This window comes from Schistosoma haematobium, chromosome 2, assembly GCF_000699445.3.
Source record: "Schistosoma haematobium chromosome 2, whole genome shotgun sequence".
NCBI lineage: Eukaryota > Metazoa > Platyhelminthes > Trematoda > Strigeidida > Schistosomatidae > Schistosoma > Schistosoma haematobium.
The window spans coordinates 18,188,038-18,207,240 of NC_067197.1; the positions used below are offsets into that span (position 1 = coordinate 18,188,038).

Here is a 19,203-nt window from a genome sequence, read left to right on the forward strand (position 1 = left end):
CTGCAGTGGATGCGTAGTGCCATGTTAAGCTCACATAGCTTATTCTAGCTTCCGAACAGGCTAATCTATTCATTCTTCTTAATTCATATTTTGACCTTGTTAGTTATTCGCTTGTCAACCTTGACTGTTTTAATATAAGCGTATGTGCGCACTTCTTATCCTATTCATCACATGTCTGTAACATTTCTATCCGACCATAAAAATCGACTAACGCTTGATTAAATTGAATTGGTTCACACGCCTTCTCCACTGCGCGTCATTTCGCTTCGCTCTTTTCACTGCGCTTTCTTCGCTTCGTTTCTTCTATCGTTCGTCTGGATAAACGATTGCATGAAATGTGTATATTCGAAATCTGTTATCGTATTACACTTATATAATTCCGTTATCCACTAACGCGATTTAAGTCGATGATTATATACGAGGATTAGCAACATATATATTTCTACACCAATCATTCATACGATATAAGTGGAGTCAGATATAGGACCACTAAAGATGACCGTCTCACACACCAAATGAATTGAATTCCACTTGTTCCTGATTCACACTAAAACTCCGGGAGTCAAATCTTAAATGGATGCTGGTTCACTGGTTTAGAGAATAAACGTTCTCATGTCAAGCTGAAAGTTTGATTCCTGCGTGTGAGGTCGTCGATGCTCACTGTTAAGGAGTCGCGTACTAGGACGAAATGGCTATCCAGTACTTCCGTGTTCTCAGTAGTGATCCAGCTGAGATCAGCTCATGAATTTAATTATGAAAATACTGCTATCTCCACAAGTCCTCTATTACTAATAATTGTTTTATAACTAGACATTTTCCTGGTTGACTAATGAGTCACCAAAGGTTTACAATGTGGTATAATATAGTATACTTTTACGATTGATTTTACTGCTACCGCAACCATAGCTATGATTATTTGGACTATCATTGTTATTGCCACTGACAGTTTTGTAATAAATATGACAATCATCGAGTGACTCAAGACGATTTAATAATTCATGAAGCTGAAAGGAAGGAAAGAATCATTTAACTTATTTTTGTACTGAGAACTCAATCACCATCAGCCCAATGAATTTGTTACTTTTTTTTGAAGCATAATCACTCTAACTCTTTGATAATGTTTCAGGACTGAACTTCCAATTTCCGTTTGAATAGAAACCTACTTAGTTTTTTTATTTAAATGAAAATTCACATAATTTTAATGATAGATGATTCTAATTATTTTCATTAGTAGAATTTTCACAAGTGAATGATCAATACACACATGTGCTGTTTTACAAAGTCAATTTCCTTTTTCCATTTAGTTAATTTCTTGTATTTTGACAGTAATTAGTGTGTTATTTACTCTGACTGTTTCTTGTCTTTAAAATGTATCGCTTCATTCGATGTAAACAGCTTCCCCGTTGATTGATTCATTTATTGTTATTAATAATAATTATTTATTACTATTATTATCACCAGATCCTTTATACAACAACCGGTTGGGATTAGTCAAGAATAAATGAATAAAGAAAGTTCATTTAATGGAAATTGAAAAGAGAACATTTGTTAACACTTAGAAATCTTTGTGGAGAAAAGGGTAAATGAGTGAGAAAATGACATAAAATGTCCATCCCTATATATATGATGACGCATACTTTCAAATACACCGACCAACACACACCCGCAACTAATCAGTTCATCTTTTCTTTTTTGTCTTCAAGTAGTCAATATATTTTTAGGTCACCAGTATGTGAAATATAAGGGTAAACTGATCGTGTAAAAAAGGATGTACATGGTACATTTCTGGTTGAAATTAGGGTGGCAACATAGATGAAACGTAGTAATTTTAAACATTTTGAAAATATATGACACAGTCAGAATGATTTCTCTCATACGGGGTGGGAATTCATATCTTTTAACAGATGAATGAGTGATCTATTCAACTGAAGCAGATGGTCTAAGCAAGTGTATTGGACTGACGGGTCTGACCTAACCAAACGATTAGATTCAGGATATTGTGTATGAACGACTGACACACGGACATACAGTTTATTGACATATTGTTCACTTCTAGCTTTAAATTTTGTTAGACAGCTGTAATTATGAAAAGCCTTAAGTTTCAAGATGAATCTAGAGTAAAGTCAGTATGGTCAGCTGAATATGTTGGCGATGTGTTTTTCTCTAAGTCCATAAAATATATCAAGAGGACTTTCTACCGACAATCGCTCTCATCGTTACGAGGCAAAGATTTTTTTAGCATATATATGAACGAAGTTATCTCCTGCTGGCTGTCATTTTATTTCTGTTCATCCATACTTTTTAGCGTTAAACAGTATAAAGAATACAAAACTATCAAGATACGTAGGAATCATAGGAAAATGCTGTAGTTTTAACAAATTGATATATATATATATATATATGGCGAACCAGGACATTTAATCATTTGATGTAGTCATTTACTATTGTTGAGCAATCTATGGAATGATATATGCTTTCTAGTTGAGCTTCACGAAACAGTCACACTCTGTGGTTAAAAACTTATTATAAGATGTCTCAAATGGGTTCCAAATCAGTATAATAGATGTAGAGATAATCGACCGATAGAATGACTATTATAAAAATACATTTAGTCTGATTAACTACTCATCGGAAACTAGTATTATTACTTTGCATCTAATTCTCGATTTTTAAAAAGACACTCAGCGGAAAAATTTGATATCTCTACCAAGATATATAATACATGAAGCTGGTTAAGAGTATTAAGGGTAGGAATAAAAGTAACGAATAAGAAACTACTATAGAATATAACAGGTACTGACTGTATATGATGGGAATCCACTGCATTCTATGTAGCCTAACAAATTTTACTATGATGCAGAAGGGAAATAATCCAGATATTCTATGATATAATTTTAAATGATAATCACTGACTCTCTTTACATAATAAAATTGAAAATCAAAATCTATATTAAACATTTATTATTTTAGTGTGTTGTTGGGATTAATGAATTCGAAATTTCACATCACTGATGAGTTTTGGTTAGATTAGCGTAGAAAACGAGGAAGTAGTGGACGGCCGTTTTGTCTTGACGTTGGACTCCTTAGTATTAGACATCTACAACCCTACCACATATTCACTCTCCGCCAAATGTTAGGGTACCGCTATACTTAATACAGACCAACTGTCGTTGTATATTTTGATATCAAAGCTACCTTCGATTTGTTGGTTTCGCAGTAAATTATTAGAATCTTTGGGTTGTGGATCTACGTTACTAGGGTATCCTATACTAGGAAAAAAAACTGTTCAGTGCTTCCGAGTCTTCAATAATGCACCATCTGAGGTCAATCGGCGACAAATACAACCTATAAATTAAACTTCACAAAATTTCTTCAGCTTAATTAACGACTTATTTAACCTTACGAAAATCGATTTACCACGTAAAAGTTCATGTATTTAACTTTGTATCACAATTATACCAGAGTTTTCAAACCTAATTAAATGAAGCAAAGTTTGAATTTGAACTTGGTTGAAAGTTGGATACTTTGGTCATTAAACCAAAATGAAACATCACTTAAAATAACTTTATATGCTCAATGGATAACATGATGGCATTTGAAGCGAACGGTACTGGGTTCGAACCCCGGAATGAACATCAACTCTGGGATGCAGGTACATCCAGCTGATGATTTTCAAATAGGATGAAACATGAGTCCTGGTTTACACTGCTAGCAACTATCCATCTTTGCTTATAAAGCTTATAACTTAAGACAATATTGAAACAGTCCACACAGGATGCATATATTCCAATAAGAGACTAATCAATTACAGTCCTAAACAACAATTAAAAGGTACAAGCAAACAATTCCAAGTGAATTTGCCCAAGTCTTCATAAAATTATGTACCTAGATTCATCGTTTGAAATTAAAAGGAATTTTATTTTGGTATTGATATTTCTAGATATATAAATGAATATCTGACTAATTGATTTCTACATTTCTATTATTCATATTTTATAGAAATAAACTAACAAAATAATGAATTAAAATAAATCCTAAAAAATCTCCACAAAACCCCTTCTGATAATAATCATCTGCTCACTGATCACTAGTGACTGACTTCGAGAGATACTACTGGAGTTCTAGTAAGAAGCCGTTACCAGTGGAGTTCATCCAGGTCGGTTGTGAGATATCAACTCACTGAAAACAATGGGGTACGGTGGCGCAACTTCGTGGATTGGTTGAAGTTAGACACTAACACCGTTGGACGCCGGCCAGCTCAGCGGTCTAGTGATTAAGTGCTCGCGTGAGAAACCAGTAGGTCCTGGGTTCGAATCTCGCGGGGTGTGGGATCGTGGATGCGCGCTGTTGAGGACTCCCGTACTAGGACGAAACGGCCGTCCAGTGCTTCCAGGTTTTCCGTGGTGGTCTAGCTTCAACTGACTCATGATTTCAATCAGTGAAATCATTAAAAGTCAATCAAATTAAACCGTTTACTACACACATGCACACACACAAGAAAAAGAGAAATATTAAACAAAAATAAAACAGGATATATATTATAATCCATAATTACTGTATTGAAAAAAACATCTGTTTATCAAATTAACCAGCTAAAAGAAAGAATGGATATATATGTACACATAGTAAAGGTATATGTTTCTTGTGTATGACTTTATATTTCTCATGGAAACATTTTATTATTCTATTCATCCATATGTTATACATTAAATTTTGACTTAACAATAATAAGAATAATTAAGATCAATAGTTAGAATCGATTATGGTATCATTATTATGATTAAAAAAACACAAAAAAAGAACTATATTTTCTATATTGTACATATAGGTTATTAGGTTAACTGGTTTGATTGATTGACAAGAATAATGTAAAGATAATAATAATAAGACAATAGCTCATATTAGATAAAGGTGTTATACACTTTTTGTATATAAAAAAATATGAATGAAATCAAAAACGACATTATGTTTAAATAAGGACTTTCGGATCGGATAGTTTCACAGTATTTAGGCTCTGAGTTGATGTGAGATATTGAAGAAAAAGAATGTATTTGTAAAATCTCAGTGAATAAATTTGAAATAAGTTCAAAGGTTCGCCTAGCAATTTGGTTCAAGTTTTTTCAAGGAAATATAATCAAATATTAAAATGATCAAATATTAATAAGTACATGGTCCTCCAGTTCATTGTTAACGTTGATTAGATGACCTATTCAGTATACAGTGAATCAGAGAACCATGTATCTATTAATATTCGATCATTTTGATTATATTTCCATGAAAAAGTTTGAACCAGGTTGCCAGGCGAAGGATTGAATTTACTTCAAATTTAATCGCTGAGACTTTACAAATACAGTCTTCCTCTTTAACATCAGACATCATGTTTTTTTTCTTTTTTTTGTCATATTTTGTTTAAAGTTTTGACCAGTTACTAAATTTGTGTTTAAAAAATTTTAATTTGATGAAATAAACTCTTTCTTTTTCATTATTATTTTTAATTACATCTATCCCAGTAAATATCAGATATTAATGAATTGACTAACTGAATGTATAGTATTCTATAAGTACAGCTTTATGTTAACTACTCTGTCCAGTGATTGAACTTTACATGAGGATAATATTCAGTAACAAAATCATAGTTCATATATTCAGCATTAGAAATGAGTCTGTAAGCTAGCTATTTATTTTATTCAGATGTCTAAACAATAACTTATTTGTCTTCTGTGTTTATATAACAGTAACTTAATGTTGTTTTAACAATTAAATTATACAGTTTCAGTTAGTGTGTGGCAGGTTTGAAGCTTAGATAGACTTTCAAGTTTTAACCGTTACATAAAACAACAATCATATGCTATATGGGTTAGTTATTTAATCTCCACTGACTCTGGAAAACGGTTGCAAAATACCATAAATTGACCAGAGTTGTAAATGTAAACTATTAGATGTCAATTCAATGGTATAAAGGTTAAACACTGTCTGACAGATCTGACTGTCAGTATTGGTTTCTGGAGATTATTAAGTTTTTGATTGATATCATGAACCGATTGATGTTAGACCATTATTGAAAACCTGGAAGCACTGGCCTACCGTTTTGTCCTGTTGTGGGACTCCTCAGCAGTGCGCATCCACGGTCCCGCTCGCGGAATTCGAACACAGGAACTTCGGTCTCGCGTGCGAACGCTTAACCTCTAGACCACTGAGCCGGCATCCAACGGTGTCAATGTCTAACTTTGACCAATCCACGAAATTGCGTGACCATCTTTCACTGTACTGAGGTAGATACCTCTGTCTACCTGATATAGATTGGCTACACTGCTCATGAGAATTCCCTCACGAAGCTAGTTACTAGTGAGCATATGATAATTATCAGTATTCGGTTGTGGAGATTTTTAGGTTTTTGATTGAGATTATGAACCGATTGTTGTAAGACCACCATTGAAAACTGGGTTTGATCCCTGGTGGAATTATGAATACCCACTGCTGAGGAATCCCATGAAAAGACGAAATGACTACTCAGTTCCTCCTGATCTTCATTGGTTATTGAAAGAGGGTCAGTATATGATGTAAACCATATGATTATGAAATAATACTGATTTTTTACATGGTTAAAGGTGTAAGAATTAGTGACCCCTGAAACCGAATATTATTTACAAGGGATATTATGTTCAGTGGCTTGAGTTTTGAAAAACAGTGAACATTTAACGTATTCCAAGAGATTATCGACATTTATTGTTACTTACTTACGAGTAATATATTATAGCCCAAGGGAAATTTTCGGTTTAAAGGATTAAATATAGTGGTAGATGAACAGCATGTAGTATTAGAAAGGTTAGATTAAAATACACATTGAAGTTTATTTATATTGTGTTCAATGGGAAAATACAAGTAAACAACACTATGTGAATGGTATTCAATGGTTTACAGATTTCTGTTGATTTTTGCTAGAATACACTTAAATTTTATCTATAGTTTACTTAACTGAAAATATTAGGTATTTACTCTAGTGTCACAGTGATTCGTTTCAAGTCATAGCAATTCTATTCTTATCTAGATAAATACTATGACAATTAAGAATAGACTATTCGATAAATGATGTTTACATAGATTTGTAATTTATTAATTGTTTACATATGCACAAATTTACTATGATACTGATTATTTCGATGAATAGAAGTTTAGAGTTCACAAGTGTTATCTTATATATATATATATAGTTCTTATTCGTTTATTTCCGCTAATAAATACACACAACTAGAGTTAGTTATGATTTTATAAGAATAACAAAAGATTTCCAATGCTTTATTTATGTTCACATTTAAATAAACATTCAAGATATAATAATAAACCAATCAGAGATGAATGATTAAAATGAAACTACCTTGAATGCATAAAACAAAGAATAAGATCTTTTAGTCATTAGAACTGTATGCAATTTCGATAATAAGAGGATAAAAAAAAACTTTTTTCTAAAGCTAGAGAAGAAACATCAGAGAAGTTTTATAGGTATTCATTAATTCATATCGTTTCATTCCGTATGATTTCACATGAAACGAAGCGTTTGTGAATAGTTCTGATTATTCGCTTGAAATATGTACGTTTGTGTGATTGTAATAACTAAGAGCAAACTGTGATTTCAAAGAAAATAGTCAATGATTTTTAGGAAAAAAAATAGTATGAGATTGGGGGAATGATGTGCAGATAGTGTGGTAAACAATTTTATGACGCCATGTTTTTTTTTAAGGTCAAACTTAAGAGGTTTATTGGTTTTTCATATGCATAGAAATGTGTGTATCTTATTTCTTTAATGTATAAGTGTTATTTTAAATGTAAAATTGTATGTGCAGTCATACTAAAATTTTTTTTAGTTGTTTAGGAAAAGTTTTCTTAAGTGTTTAAAACATGAACAACGGACTTTATGAGTTTATTCTAAAAATAAACGGGTAGTAAGAAAAGCTTTTCAATGGGTTGTAAAAGTGAAGGGTAATATTTGCTAGCATAAGTTAAGAATATTTACGGTGTTTGATAAGAGTATATGTGGGTATGGATGTGAATGAGGTTTCAGGTTTCCATTCCTTCTAATTCCAATACGAATTTAGAGCAGGCAAAGAAAACAATACAACTTATTAAACAGAAGAAATTACGCACCTCTCTTATGCTAATCAGGAAATCATCAGAATTTTACATTTTTAGCTCCTTCCGATACCATCATCAGAATGTTTGATACCAAAAAGTTCATGTTACTCAAACGTTAAAGAGATATCTTAAGCCAGGATTAAGTGATTTTTGGTATTCGGAGAGTGTACAGAGAATAGACAAAAGTAGACATCTAGCGTAAGGCATAGTATAAATGACTACCCATTCAATTTACCCTGCTTAAAACCAGTGAAGATACTGGAAACTAACAAGTTGAGAAATACAAGACAAAAATATTAGTAATCACAGTGTTAATAATATCTATAAATTATGGTTTTAAAATATTATTTCCTTCAGAGAATGAACAACGTCCCATTGACTGAAAAAAATGCATTAGTTTGAATGTTAATAACAGACTGGGTGGAGAACCTTGGGTGAAGTAATGCTCATTTTTACCAACTATTTTTCATCAGTTAGACATAATATTACCATGTTCTTGAATTCAGTTTGGGTTTCAGAGGGAAATAATCACCAAGAATATCAAGCAGTTTAAGTCATAAATTCCAAAGTTTGGTGGTATCATTGGATGGGATTCATTACGCTTCCCAGCCTTTATAAATTGAATACGGAATTTTTTTGTGTGACTTAGATATATATGAACCAAAGGATTATTTGAAACTTAAATATTGGTACTGAAATGACACGAACATTTATATATAAACATTTAACTACTCAAAATCATTTAAGTAAGTAATAGTGGTTCATAAAAAGTTTAGCCTGTCAACTCTTTCCACCAAACCGATTTGAGTGAAAGCAGGTAAACACTGATAAGGTTTTAACCAATATTTTGGTAAGTATCAACTTTTATCATTGAAAGCCTTTAAATATTACACACCATTAGTTGAAGGATCAGGCACTGCTATTATTTGGTTGGTTTTGTTTTTTAATGAAATTATGTTTCGGTAATTGAACATAGATTTAGATATTAAATTTGGCATTTTAATTGTGATTAGTGTCTAAGCGAAAAGTTCACTTGTTTGTCAGCTACTGTGATACTATCTAATTACTCATAAGCTCACAAATGTTATTGTTTAACTACATTTTTAGGATTATTTTATTGTTGTAGGTCTGATTTTGTTTAGTATAAGAATCATTGTCAGACAACATGCAGCAAAACATACTGAATCATATCAACACAACGGTTATAAATGAATTAAAATGTATGAAAATATATTAATTAAAGGAAGATTGTTACTAACTTATGAAGCTCTTTGTGATGATGTTTTTAGGAAATAATCAAAGAACATAAATGTATATATGGTTCTTTATGTTCAATGAAGATGATTGCAGGTTACAATCTTACATGCTCAATGATGAAACATTTAAAATTTAAACTGGCTAAACGAATAATAATTACTTTAGCATCTAAAATGGAAACTTATTTTCGAGTGACCTACATAAATGCGAGTAATGAAAAATATGCAACCAAATAACAGTTACTCACAAGAGAAATAATTCGAAAACATTGCCTACATGTTAAAGTGGTTGGGCTTAATAGTTATGTTTTATAATTTTACAATCTGTCGAAAACTGGGATAGTTTCATGATGACCAGTTATTCAAATCCAATTTGAGACAGAATTTCCCATCTGACTTCAATTGTCAACAATGTAGACAATATAATATATATATATATATATATATATATATATATATATATATATATATATATATATATATCTAAGATTGATGTTAGATGAAATCGATCATTTAAAATGTCCGTATGTCACAGTGAAAATAGTTGAATATTATGTAATTAAGAATGTAAAATGAAAACTACATTTTAAAATGAACCACATAATTTACCTGATTTAAACACTTTAGAGTTACATTTGAAAATTTGTTCAATTTCATGTTCAGAAAATTGAGAACAACTAGTTTGAACAATAGTACACTAATTAGAAAAGAAAATTGATAAATAAAAGGTTATTTTATCTTTCAAAAAAGAGAGGAAGTATTCTTAGCATGCAGTGGAATCACCGCAACACTGACTAGCATTAGGGAAGAATGACCAAATGTTATAAAGGGACCTCACTAGGATATGCCATGAATTCATGAAATCATCATTTCTTAGAATGAATTGTGTTGGAGTATGTAGGCTTCTAGTTATTTTCTGCATAATAACTATGACATATGCACAAAGGTGGCTTAATAGTCAACGGAATGGGTCTTCTACCCGTGGGTAACAAGTTCAAATGTATTCTACCTGGTTTACTATGGACAGTCAGTTAGTAGTAACAATGGTTTTCCTTCACAAAAAAACGTATGATTCAAACTCGAATAAAAAAAAATTACTCATTAAACAAATCACATATGTTTGTTTACTTAGAGACCTATGATGATGTGGTTCATCTGTATTCAGTCTCTATTTTCTTCTGGATCATGAGTTTTACTATAATTACATACTTTTCGTTTAGCAGCTTCACTACTTATTTTCGAAATATGTCCTTAAAGTTTCCTTTCTTGACCATTGTTGTTACAACTATTACAACTATTTCTTTGATTGTCATGTTAACTTTATCTCTTCATGTGATGATGTGAAATATGGCAACTTACGTGGATGAACAAGTAAATGCTAGTTCCTACATCATTCATGATTAGACAAACCTATATCAAATAATGGGTCCCAAATAGAAGGAAAGTCCCAAACTGTTGTATAAAACATCCTTAGTGGTGATCAATTACCGATTAACTTTACTTCAGTTTATTGCTGATGAAAATAAATCCATGAAAGTTCTTGAACAAAGGCACAGTTGATTAAAGAAGCAGGACCAGGTATTATAGATGATACTAAGGAACAGTTGTGTTCTAAGGATACAGTGAATACATCTAAAAAGTCCTGAATACCAATAACCTTCAAATATTAGTTTTAAAATAATTAGTTACACATTTTTGGGTGAGATTGATGTATGGTGGGGATATTAGAAAAGCTGGGAACTAGAATCAAACCTTATTTAAACAATCAGTGAAAACTAGGAAACATTAGACAGTAGTTTCATTATAAAATGGGACTCCATATGTGCACATTCCTGACCCCAACAACTATTGGACCAGAGGTATTTAGTACTTGCTAAGACCACTTGACTTTCAGACCAATGAACCGTTGTCCAATAGTTCGCATGTTTGACTTCAATCTATACGCTACATTGCGCAACTGCCTTCCAATGTTGTTTATGGATAACTGTCATACACCCTATATCAATTCCTTAGAGGACTCACCTTGGGACGAAGTATATATCTAGTAGTTCCTGATTTCCAGTGGCTGTTTAGCCAAGATCAGTTGGTGATGAGAACAATAAAATTCAACAATCTCCATAAATCACTTACCTTACTCATTTCTACCCCCAAATGCCCTGGTACGGTGAAGAGTGGGGAGGGCCCACCCTCCCTCTCGAAATGCTCTCAAATGGCCACGCGTATACGGCTTCTGCCAGGGAAGTCCTACTCACTGCCTTCTCGTGGCTGGGGTGCTGTTTACGAAATTGAGAGGACACGGTGAGTCCACATAGGGGAGTTGAAAAACCCTGATTCCAAACCAATGGAGCACATGGGCTCCAGTATCCTGAAGGAACAAATGACGTATGTACCAAATGTTGGTCACCGGCCACCATGGGATTGCATCTTCTCACGATGTTCATCTGCCTTGTGGATCAGACCTTTAGGTCGAAGGCTCGGGGTGTGGCCCCCTAAGAGAACCACCTGCTTCAGTTTGGGCACCCGGGCATTATCACAGCCCACACACAAATAAAATGAAATGGCAATAATAATAACTTATTTCAGCCAGTCATTCAACAACGTGGAACTTCGTACGTACGTATATCAGTACGAGTTACCATACCACATAAGCACACAGATACAATTGTCGATTCAAATCTCATAGTGGTAGAGGTGGTAAGATTATAAGCAGTAATCGGAAACATTAGGGTTTGAAGATGCTGTTCAAAAAAGTGTAATCCAGCGAAGTCAACTTGGAAAGGGAGAAAAGAAAGGGACATGAAGAATTCGGACGATTAGGTTTCGGGAGAACACGAAAAGTGGATGTACCAGCGCCATTGCAAACGGTTTTGAGCCATATCATTCAAGGTCTCTAACCATCAGTTGCTATTGTCTCGCGGATCCCAACCAGGTAGTCAACACCTACCAACAAGGCTCAGTCCACTTGTCAGTGACTTCATGGTTTTATGCCATGTTTTGGTCTGGTTACCCCTAGCTTTCTTCCAATCTACTCCTACTCCATAACACATCGCACACTCATTATACTAGAATAAAATTATCGTTTATTGACATCTAATTTTAGCTAATAATGCATTAGGTAATATCATTATTGAGTTAATTATGTTAAAAGTAAGAATATGTAAAATTAATAATCTAAATAAAATTTGGAAATAAAATCAACCCCATGATTATGTACTTACAGAATTAGTTTTTCGTAAATAATCACATATTATTTTAGCTGATTGAATAGCTGATTCATGTGGAAATATTGTAATTAGGGCAGATTTATTAAACTGTTTTTCTATCATTTGATTAGTAGATTGAGATAATGTACTATTTGATAATTTATTGCCAATCGTGAAAGGAACAACAGAGTTATCAGTTGAAAAAGATAATGGAATTGACATTAACGGTTGTAAAAGTGACATGGAATCATCATCGCCTATGAAAATATAAAATAATCGGGAAAAATACCCCCTTAAAATTAGTTGTTCAATAACTGGAAACATAATCGTTAAGTATGTTAATTAATTCAATAAAAACGATTTAAATCGAGTTTTAGAAAGTATCAATATCCATAGTGACTAAATTAGAATTCTTATCAGAAAGGGGTTTTTTGTGAATATTATAGTAATTTAATAGTTGAGTTCATGAGTCAATTGAAGTTATACCACCATAGAAAACCAGGGACTCCTTAGTATCTCTCATCCATGACTCCGCCTCACAGGATTCGAATCCAGGACTTATCGGTCGTGCGCGCGAACGCTTAACACCTAAATCACTGAGCCGCCATCCAACGGTGTTAATGTCTAACTTCAACTAATCCACGAAATTGAGCCACCTTTCACTATTGTGTTCAGTGAGTTACTATCTCCCAATAGACCCAGTTGAACTCCATCGGCCAGTGTTTCTCACTAGAACTCCAGGACTTTCCTCTTGAAGCCAGTCACTAATGAGCATATGATGATTATTATCCGAAAAGGGATTTTGTAGATATTATAGTAAATTAATAGTTGAGTTCATGAGTCAGTTGGTGGGTCCCAAATAGAAGGAAAGTCCCGAATTATTATATGAAACATTCTTAGTGGTGATCAATTACTGATTAACTGACTAAGAAGAAGACACTTTTATGGATGAAAATATTTGTCCAAAGCATTCATTATTCCATACATTAATTTTCAAAGAAATAAAAACAACAATTTAAACGTAATAAAATTAATTCATTGTCACTAACTGATTACAATAACTTGTAGTGTCTTCATATCTAATTTTCAAAATAATATTTATCATTAGAATGGGGTTTTTGTGGATATTATATGGGTTTTTGTCTGTCTGCCGATAACTTTTGAAGTTGGATAGCATAGGTGCAAACGTGGAAAACTAACATTAAGGTATACAAGTTTCATGGTATAAATACACCGTAAAATAACAAGTCAATCTAACTCCATAATTGGAAGCTAATCACTTAAGGCCATAAAATTACTGCTTGTAAGCTCGTGTTGTTTATATTTTTCAAAATATTCAAAACTAGAAAAAGTGAATTACCTTTTACCCTTCTGTTGACATCTGTTGCTCAACTGACTTAATAATCTTATATTTCATGCTAAACAACCCTTAGAAGAGGTTGAATACAAAGCTATTGGAAAGGTATAAATCATAAATGTCAGTAAAAGCATTTTGATATTTAGTATGTGCACTAACATTCAAAAAATCAGCGCACTGATGGTATACATGAATAATGTCGTATTTAATTACAAACTACTAACATATAAAACAGTAATATATGTAATATATATTATGAGCTGAATTAGGCAATGAAGATTAAAATAATCAGGACCTTAAACAGAAAGTATACATATTCTAAGATCACACATAAATTCATTTTGTTTCCTACAATCTGAGTGAACTTATTATTACATGGGAAGAGAACACTATTTCTACTAACATGGTTTTAAATTATGGCGCTTATGCGATAATGATTTATAATTATTTCAGAAAAATACAATGCTAAAGGACTGAATTTAACTAATTCAAGACAGTATCCATTCAGTTTTACGCGTCAGTTTTTAGCTTGTCTCGTATCTACGTTGGAAATGTTTTAACTGTTGCCATTAATTTTATAATTGCAACTAATTTTAAGGGTAATTAATTTATGCATACTGACATGGTTATAAATTAGTGTTCGGTTTTGTCATTTTTTTTCTGGTAATTTTATGAACTATAAATGAAGTAGTTAAGCGATTCAATCATTTTGCCATTGATGTCACAGGTTATTGTAGATACTTTTGGATCTCATGGTTTACGTCACAACTTGAACTTATTTGGACGACCAATGAAAACCAGGAGGAAATGGATGGTTATTTCCTTCATATATAGGGCTCCTCAGCAGTAAGCACTCACAACTCTGTCAGGCATTGAGTCATAAAACATACAGTCTTGTCGGCTGGCGCCTAAAATTTACATCAATGAGTTGGCATCAAATATTTTACAGTCTTAATTTTAATTAATTCACCCTATTGTTTAACCTTAATTAATCGTTACCAGTAATATGTGTTCCACGCCAAACCCTTGAACCATTAGAGGCCAGCCTGGTGGTCTCAAGATGACTCGCTCACCGCAGATTCTGAAATTCCTAAGTTTGACTTCTTTTGGGGTCACTTATCTGCGTTACTGATGAGTTCTATGCAATACCGAAACAACTGCTTTTTGGTTTACAGTGATTGTCTAAGAATTTTTATTGAGTCATACCTATTTTGCCTAGATCTATCAAACTGGAGGTCAAAGATATTACGGGTTTTTGGATATATGCCTGTCTGCCGAAGTTGTTTTTGTACATTTGTGGGATTCTCTGTAAGATAAACAGTTTCATACAAATGCAACACCGAACACTGAGGTGGAACAATGCTTTACATGTGGTATTAAATAATTTGCTAATTTTAAAAAGAATGTATGTTACCATTTTCAAGTTTACTATTTTCAACTTCATGTTCTAATGCCTTCTGTGGTGTTAAAATATGGCTATCTATTGAATCAGTCGTTTTTAGTAGTGAAATATGGACAGCATCAGTATTTTCATCCGGGGTGAAATCATAGATATCATACCAATTGCAATTAAATATACTGAGACCAGATGCAGCGAAATGATCTAAAATTTGTAGAGAAACAGAAAAAATTTCAAAAAGTTACCAAGCACGTAGGTAAGACATATTTCATTTCCAGAATATTAAGTTAGTTCCTACGGTCTATTGTATGTACTTGATGCCTTTAAAACCGACAACTTTGTAATTCCTTTATCTGGTGAGTTTAAAATATGCGGACAATATCTAAGAGTTTAGTAGCAGTTTATTAGAATTTTTCTATTGTTATATATCCCTATGAAACTGGTGTTCTTTATAAATTTTCACACCTCAAAAAGTTTAAAAAACTGTTAGGAGCAGTCATCTAGTCATGACAAAGTCTGTCGGCAAAGCCTTTTGCAGCCTAAAATCTGTTTTATGTAAAGTGCTTCAGTGTAAATTGACATCTAAATGGCACAATAACGTTTGGATGAAAATACAGGTAATCCTAGTTGTCATGTTCACTACTTCAATGACTAAAATCTCCAGTTAGATATAACTTTTCTGAAGTGATGCCAGATACTTACAAGACATTATAGCACAATTTTATGAATATTAGATTTCCTACTGAAATGTAAAACCCGATAGAATATCATTATTTCATGTTCAAGGCATAATTTGTATGGTCTTTGTTATATTCTAACGAAGAATAAATAAGTGGTAACTGCTAGAAATTATTTATGGACAATTAATACACCTATTCTTATTGTCTAACTATTAAGTAACTGTATCATATGCATATTTACATTTCTTTTATTATAAGCTTTAATTGAATCTATTGACGATTATTATACGATTTGCCATTTTTAAGTTATTCCCACTTTATTAGTTACAGTCTCTCACAATCATAGCCACTTTAGGCCTGATCTTGTATAACTTTTATTTTATATTTTATGGTGTGATGTGATCTGACTTGCCTGTACGTAAACCGAGTGTGTCTGAGATACATGATCAATATAGTAGAGGCTGAGATTGTGTCCTGAAATCAGACGGGCAGAGCTAGGCGAGAATCACCAATAAGGACTCAGAGTTGATTCTAGGCTGCTCACACTGGTTAATGCATCAGTGGTTTGGTACAGCGCCAAAGTCATATAAATTGGTGTTTCAGTTGGCAATATTATCGTGTAATAATTAACAGGCCATAAAGACATGATAGTTTTAAGATTTAGAAATTAAAATTAGTAAAACACATTACTGATTCCTAAAATATGAAAAACAAGACTTTCTTGATTGATCCTTTTGTCCAGAAAGGAGTATTTAAACTCACATTCAAATCTTACATTACTTTTTGATCAATTATACAATGTAGTTGATTCGACGAGATGAGAAGGTGGAATCACATTTCCAACTCAATGTGATTCTTGCTCAACATTACTTTCGTCCTTCATTCTATACGATGATCATTCAGAGTAATATCTGTTTTGTATTCCAGTGTAACACTTTGTTTGTCATAATATTAACTCATTTGAGTGTGATGTTATTTCAAAATGCAATGATCTTGTATAGAATTATATAATTATATGAGATTTTATTCTAATAATAATCAAACGGAATGTTAAATTAATATATATTGAGCGTATTTTTGACCAGAGTTGTTGTGTTTTGGGTTTGATAAATTTTCACTCGTATCAGTCTTGAAGTTTCTACTTTGCGTCGTAAAAATTACAGTGGTTCCTCGTTTTCTAAAGTATAGGGATGGGAGACGCGGATGAAACAGCAGTTGTACTATCCTCTCAAGGCCTGTTGTCATACAGAGTATTATAATAATCACCGCTAAAATTCTGAAAATATTTGCCATGTTGTCTGGATTCTACGGTTTATTTTTCGATAAAAGTTTGAACTTGCATGATTACCCAAAAATTTCGATTCTGGTACACCTTCATTGTGTTGTGAAATTTTCAAAAAAATTCAAAAAAATTAAAGCTAACTTACTAAGCCACGTAGATTCACATGAAGCTGTCATAAAGAACCAGGGGTTTGGTTATGAAAGGTCACATAGTCTCAACAAAATTTAAAAGATACTGCTATCTATCAGTCAGTTTAAAAGATTACTGGTCCACAATCAGGTGGACGCAAGACGAACTCTTTTAGAAGTGGTCTATAGGCAGTGTTTTCACTTAAAATATATGTACACTCATGTTAACAAAAGGTTTCTGATCCGACGTCGTGAATAGGCAAAACGAATTCTTCGGTATCACACTCGGCCCGAGAACAGACATTTTTATTCGCAATACGAAAATACTGTTTGGAAGTAGCATAATGTATAAAATAATATTTAAAAGTCCCCAATGGGTGCTCATGAGAGAACGTTACAGAGTATCACTTCATACCTTCTAAACCTGGATAGCTACACTGATAGGGACCAAAGGTGAAATTTGTGCAAGATTCAATGATAGGTTCTGTTGAACAAGCCACGAAAACAAGTGTATCATGACAATCCCTCGACCGAAATTGTTGACATGCAGTCGCTATAATACACCGTCGGCAGTCTCTTATGAAAAAACTGAACGGTTAATAAACATATGTCTACCAGGTCTTTACAGGCCCTGTCACGATAGTACAATCTGAACAGTCATCAATAGTTATTGTCATTGAGTGATCTAAGAGGTAAATGTAAGAATTCTGGAGACCAATTTAAATAGTGTAATAAACCCACCTTACAATTCTGGATTAAAAATTGCTGACCGTTTATTTCCCCTGAAATCCTGCCATATATACCACCGCACTTGTCAGTGATTATAAAATCTTTAGGGTCTAGTTCAGATCTACCACTGATCATAGATTAAGTTTAGATATAATTAAAAATCATGATAGCACCTGGAGTATGCGTCTAATTTCCCGTTCTTGGATAGAAGCTTTGAACTATTTTCTAATCTTGAGTGATAAGATTTACAACAAAAACATAAAATATTCATGTGATTTTGAAGAAGCGACAAATATTCTCATAGAAGCAACCTAAATATTTAGCTCATTAAAAGTAAAGAGTTCATTCAAGGACTCATGTGAAATAAAAGAACTGGACATTTCCACTAACGACTTATTGGAAAAGTTGTTCAACTATTAGGACATGTTGTGATGTCCTTATCTCTGAAGACTGAAGAAAACTGAGGACTAATCTTCCGTGTAAAACTGTAAAGTAGATCAATGAATGAACATTGATATGACCCTCACACTATTACAGGGTTACTTGAACTGGTTAAGACCTAACCTAAATTATATGATTGACAAACATGTTGTTTCTGCTCTTTTAATAAGTTATTATTTATATCTTGGTAATTGGTCATTAACTCTCATTCATTTGCAATTTGTAAATGTGAGTGTATATCGTCATATGCACGTTCGCCTACCTACTTATTCACTGATCACTTGGAATTTGTGTTTGTGCATTATCCATAAGATAGTTTCTTTATTTGTATATACATTCGCTCAATAATTCGTGAATTTGCTTGTTCCATTTGAAGTGGACAGGATGGCATTTTGTGCTCGTTTAAAATGCATCATTCTAAAAAACGTCTTTTGATTCCTGATTTTCTATACGCTTAGAAGTTGCCAACGTATATGTATCAGAGTTCAACGGTCTAAAAATCTTGAAAAAATAATCATAATTCTCTGTATTACATTTTATCACTGGAACGAATGATTATATCATAAATTTTAGATGATATTGAGTCCTTAAGCTGTGT

At 32.8% G+C, this 19,203-nt stretch overlaps 1 protein-coding gene across 2 annotated transcripts in view; it reads right to left on the reverse strand.

Annotated features, from left to right (window-relative positions):
* The window catches only part of RP2_1 (Protein Xrp2), a 46,155-nt gene extending 27,683 nt beyond the window's left edge, over positions 1-18,472 (reverse strand). Inside the window, exons 1-7 of one of the 2 annotated variants that reach the window (XM_051214501.1) lie at positions 18,338-18,472; positions 18,177-18,291; positions 18,051-18,142; positions 17,851-18,023; positions 15,361-15,549; positions 12,605-12,846; positions 9,996-10,083 (exon numbers count right to left, since the gene is read on the reverse strand). In XM_051214501.1, the coding sequence (XP_051067685.1) occupies positions 9,996-10,083; positions 12,605-12,846; positions 15,361-15,549; positions 17,851-18,023; positions 18,051-18,142; positions 18,177-18,291; positions 18,338-18,435 (997 nt within the window). In that variant the 5' untranslated portion in view covers positions 18,436-18,472. Of the gene's footprint in view, positions 1-9,995; positions 10,084-12,604; positions 12,847-15,360; positions 15,550-17,850; positions 18,143-18,176; positions 18,292-18,337 lie in introns of both variants that reach the window. The other variant, XM_051214502.1, reaches the window with a different exon arrangement.
* Positions 18,473-19,203: the final 731 nt, after the last annotated feature.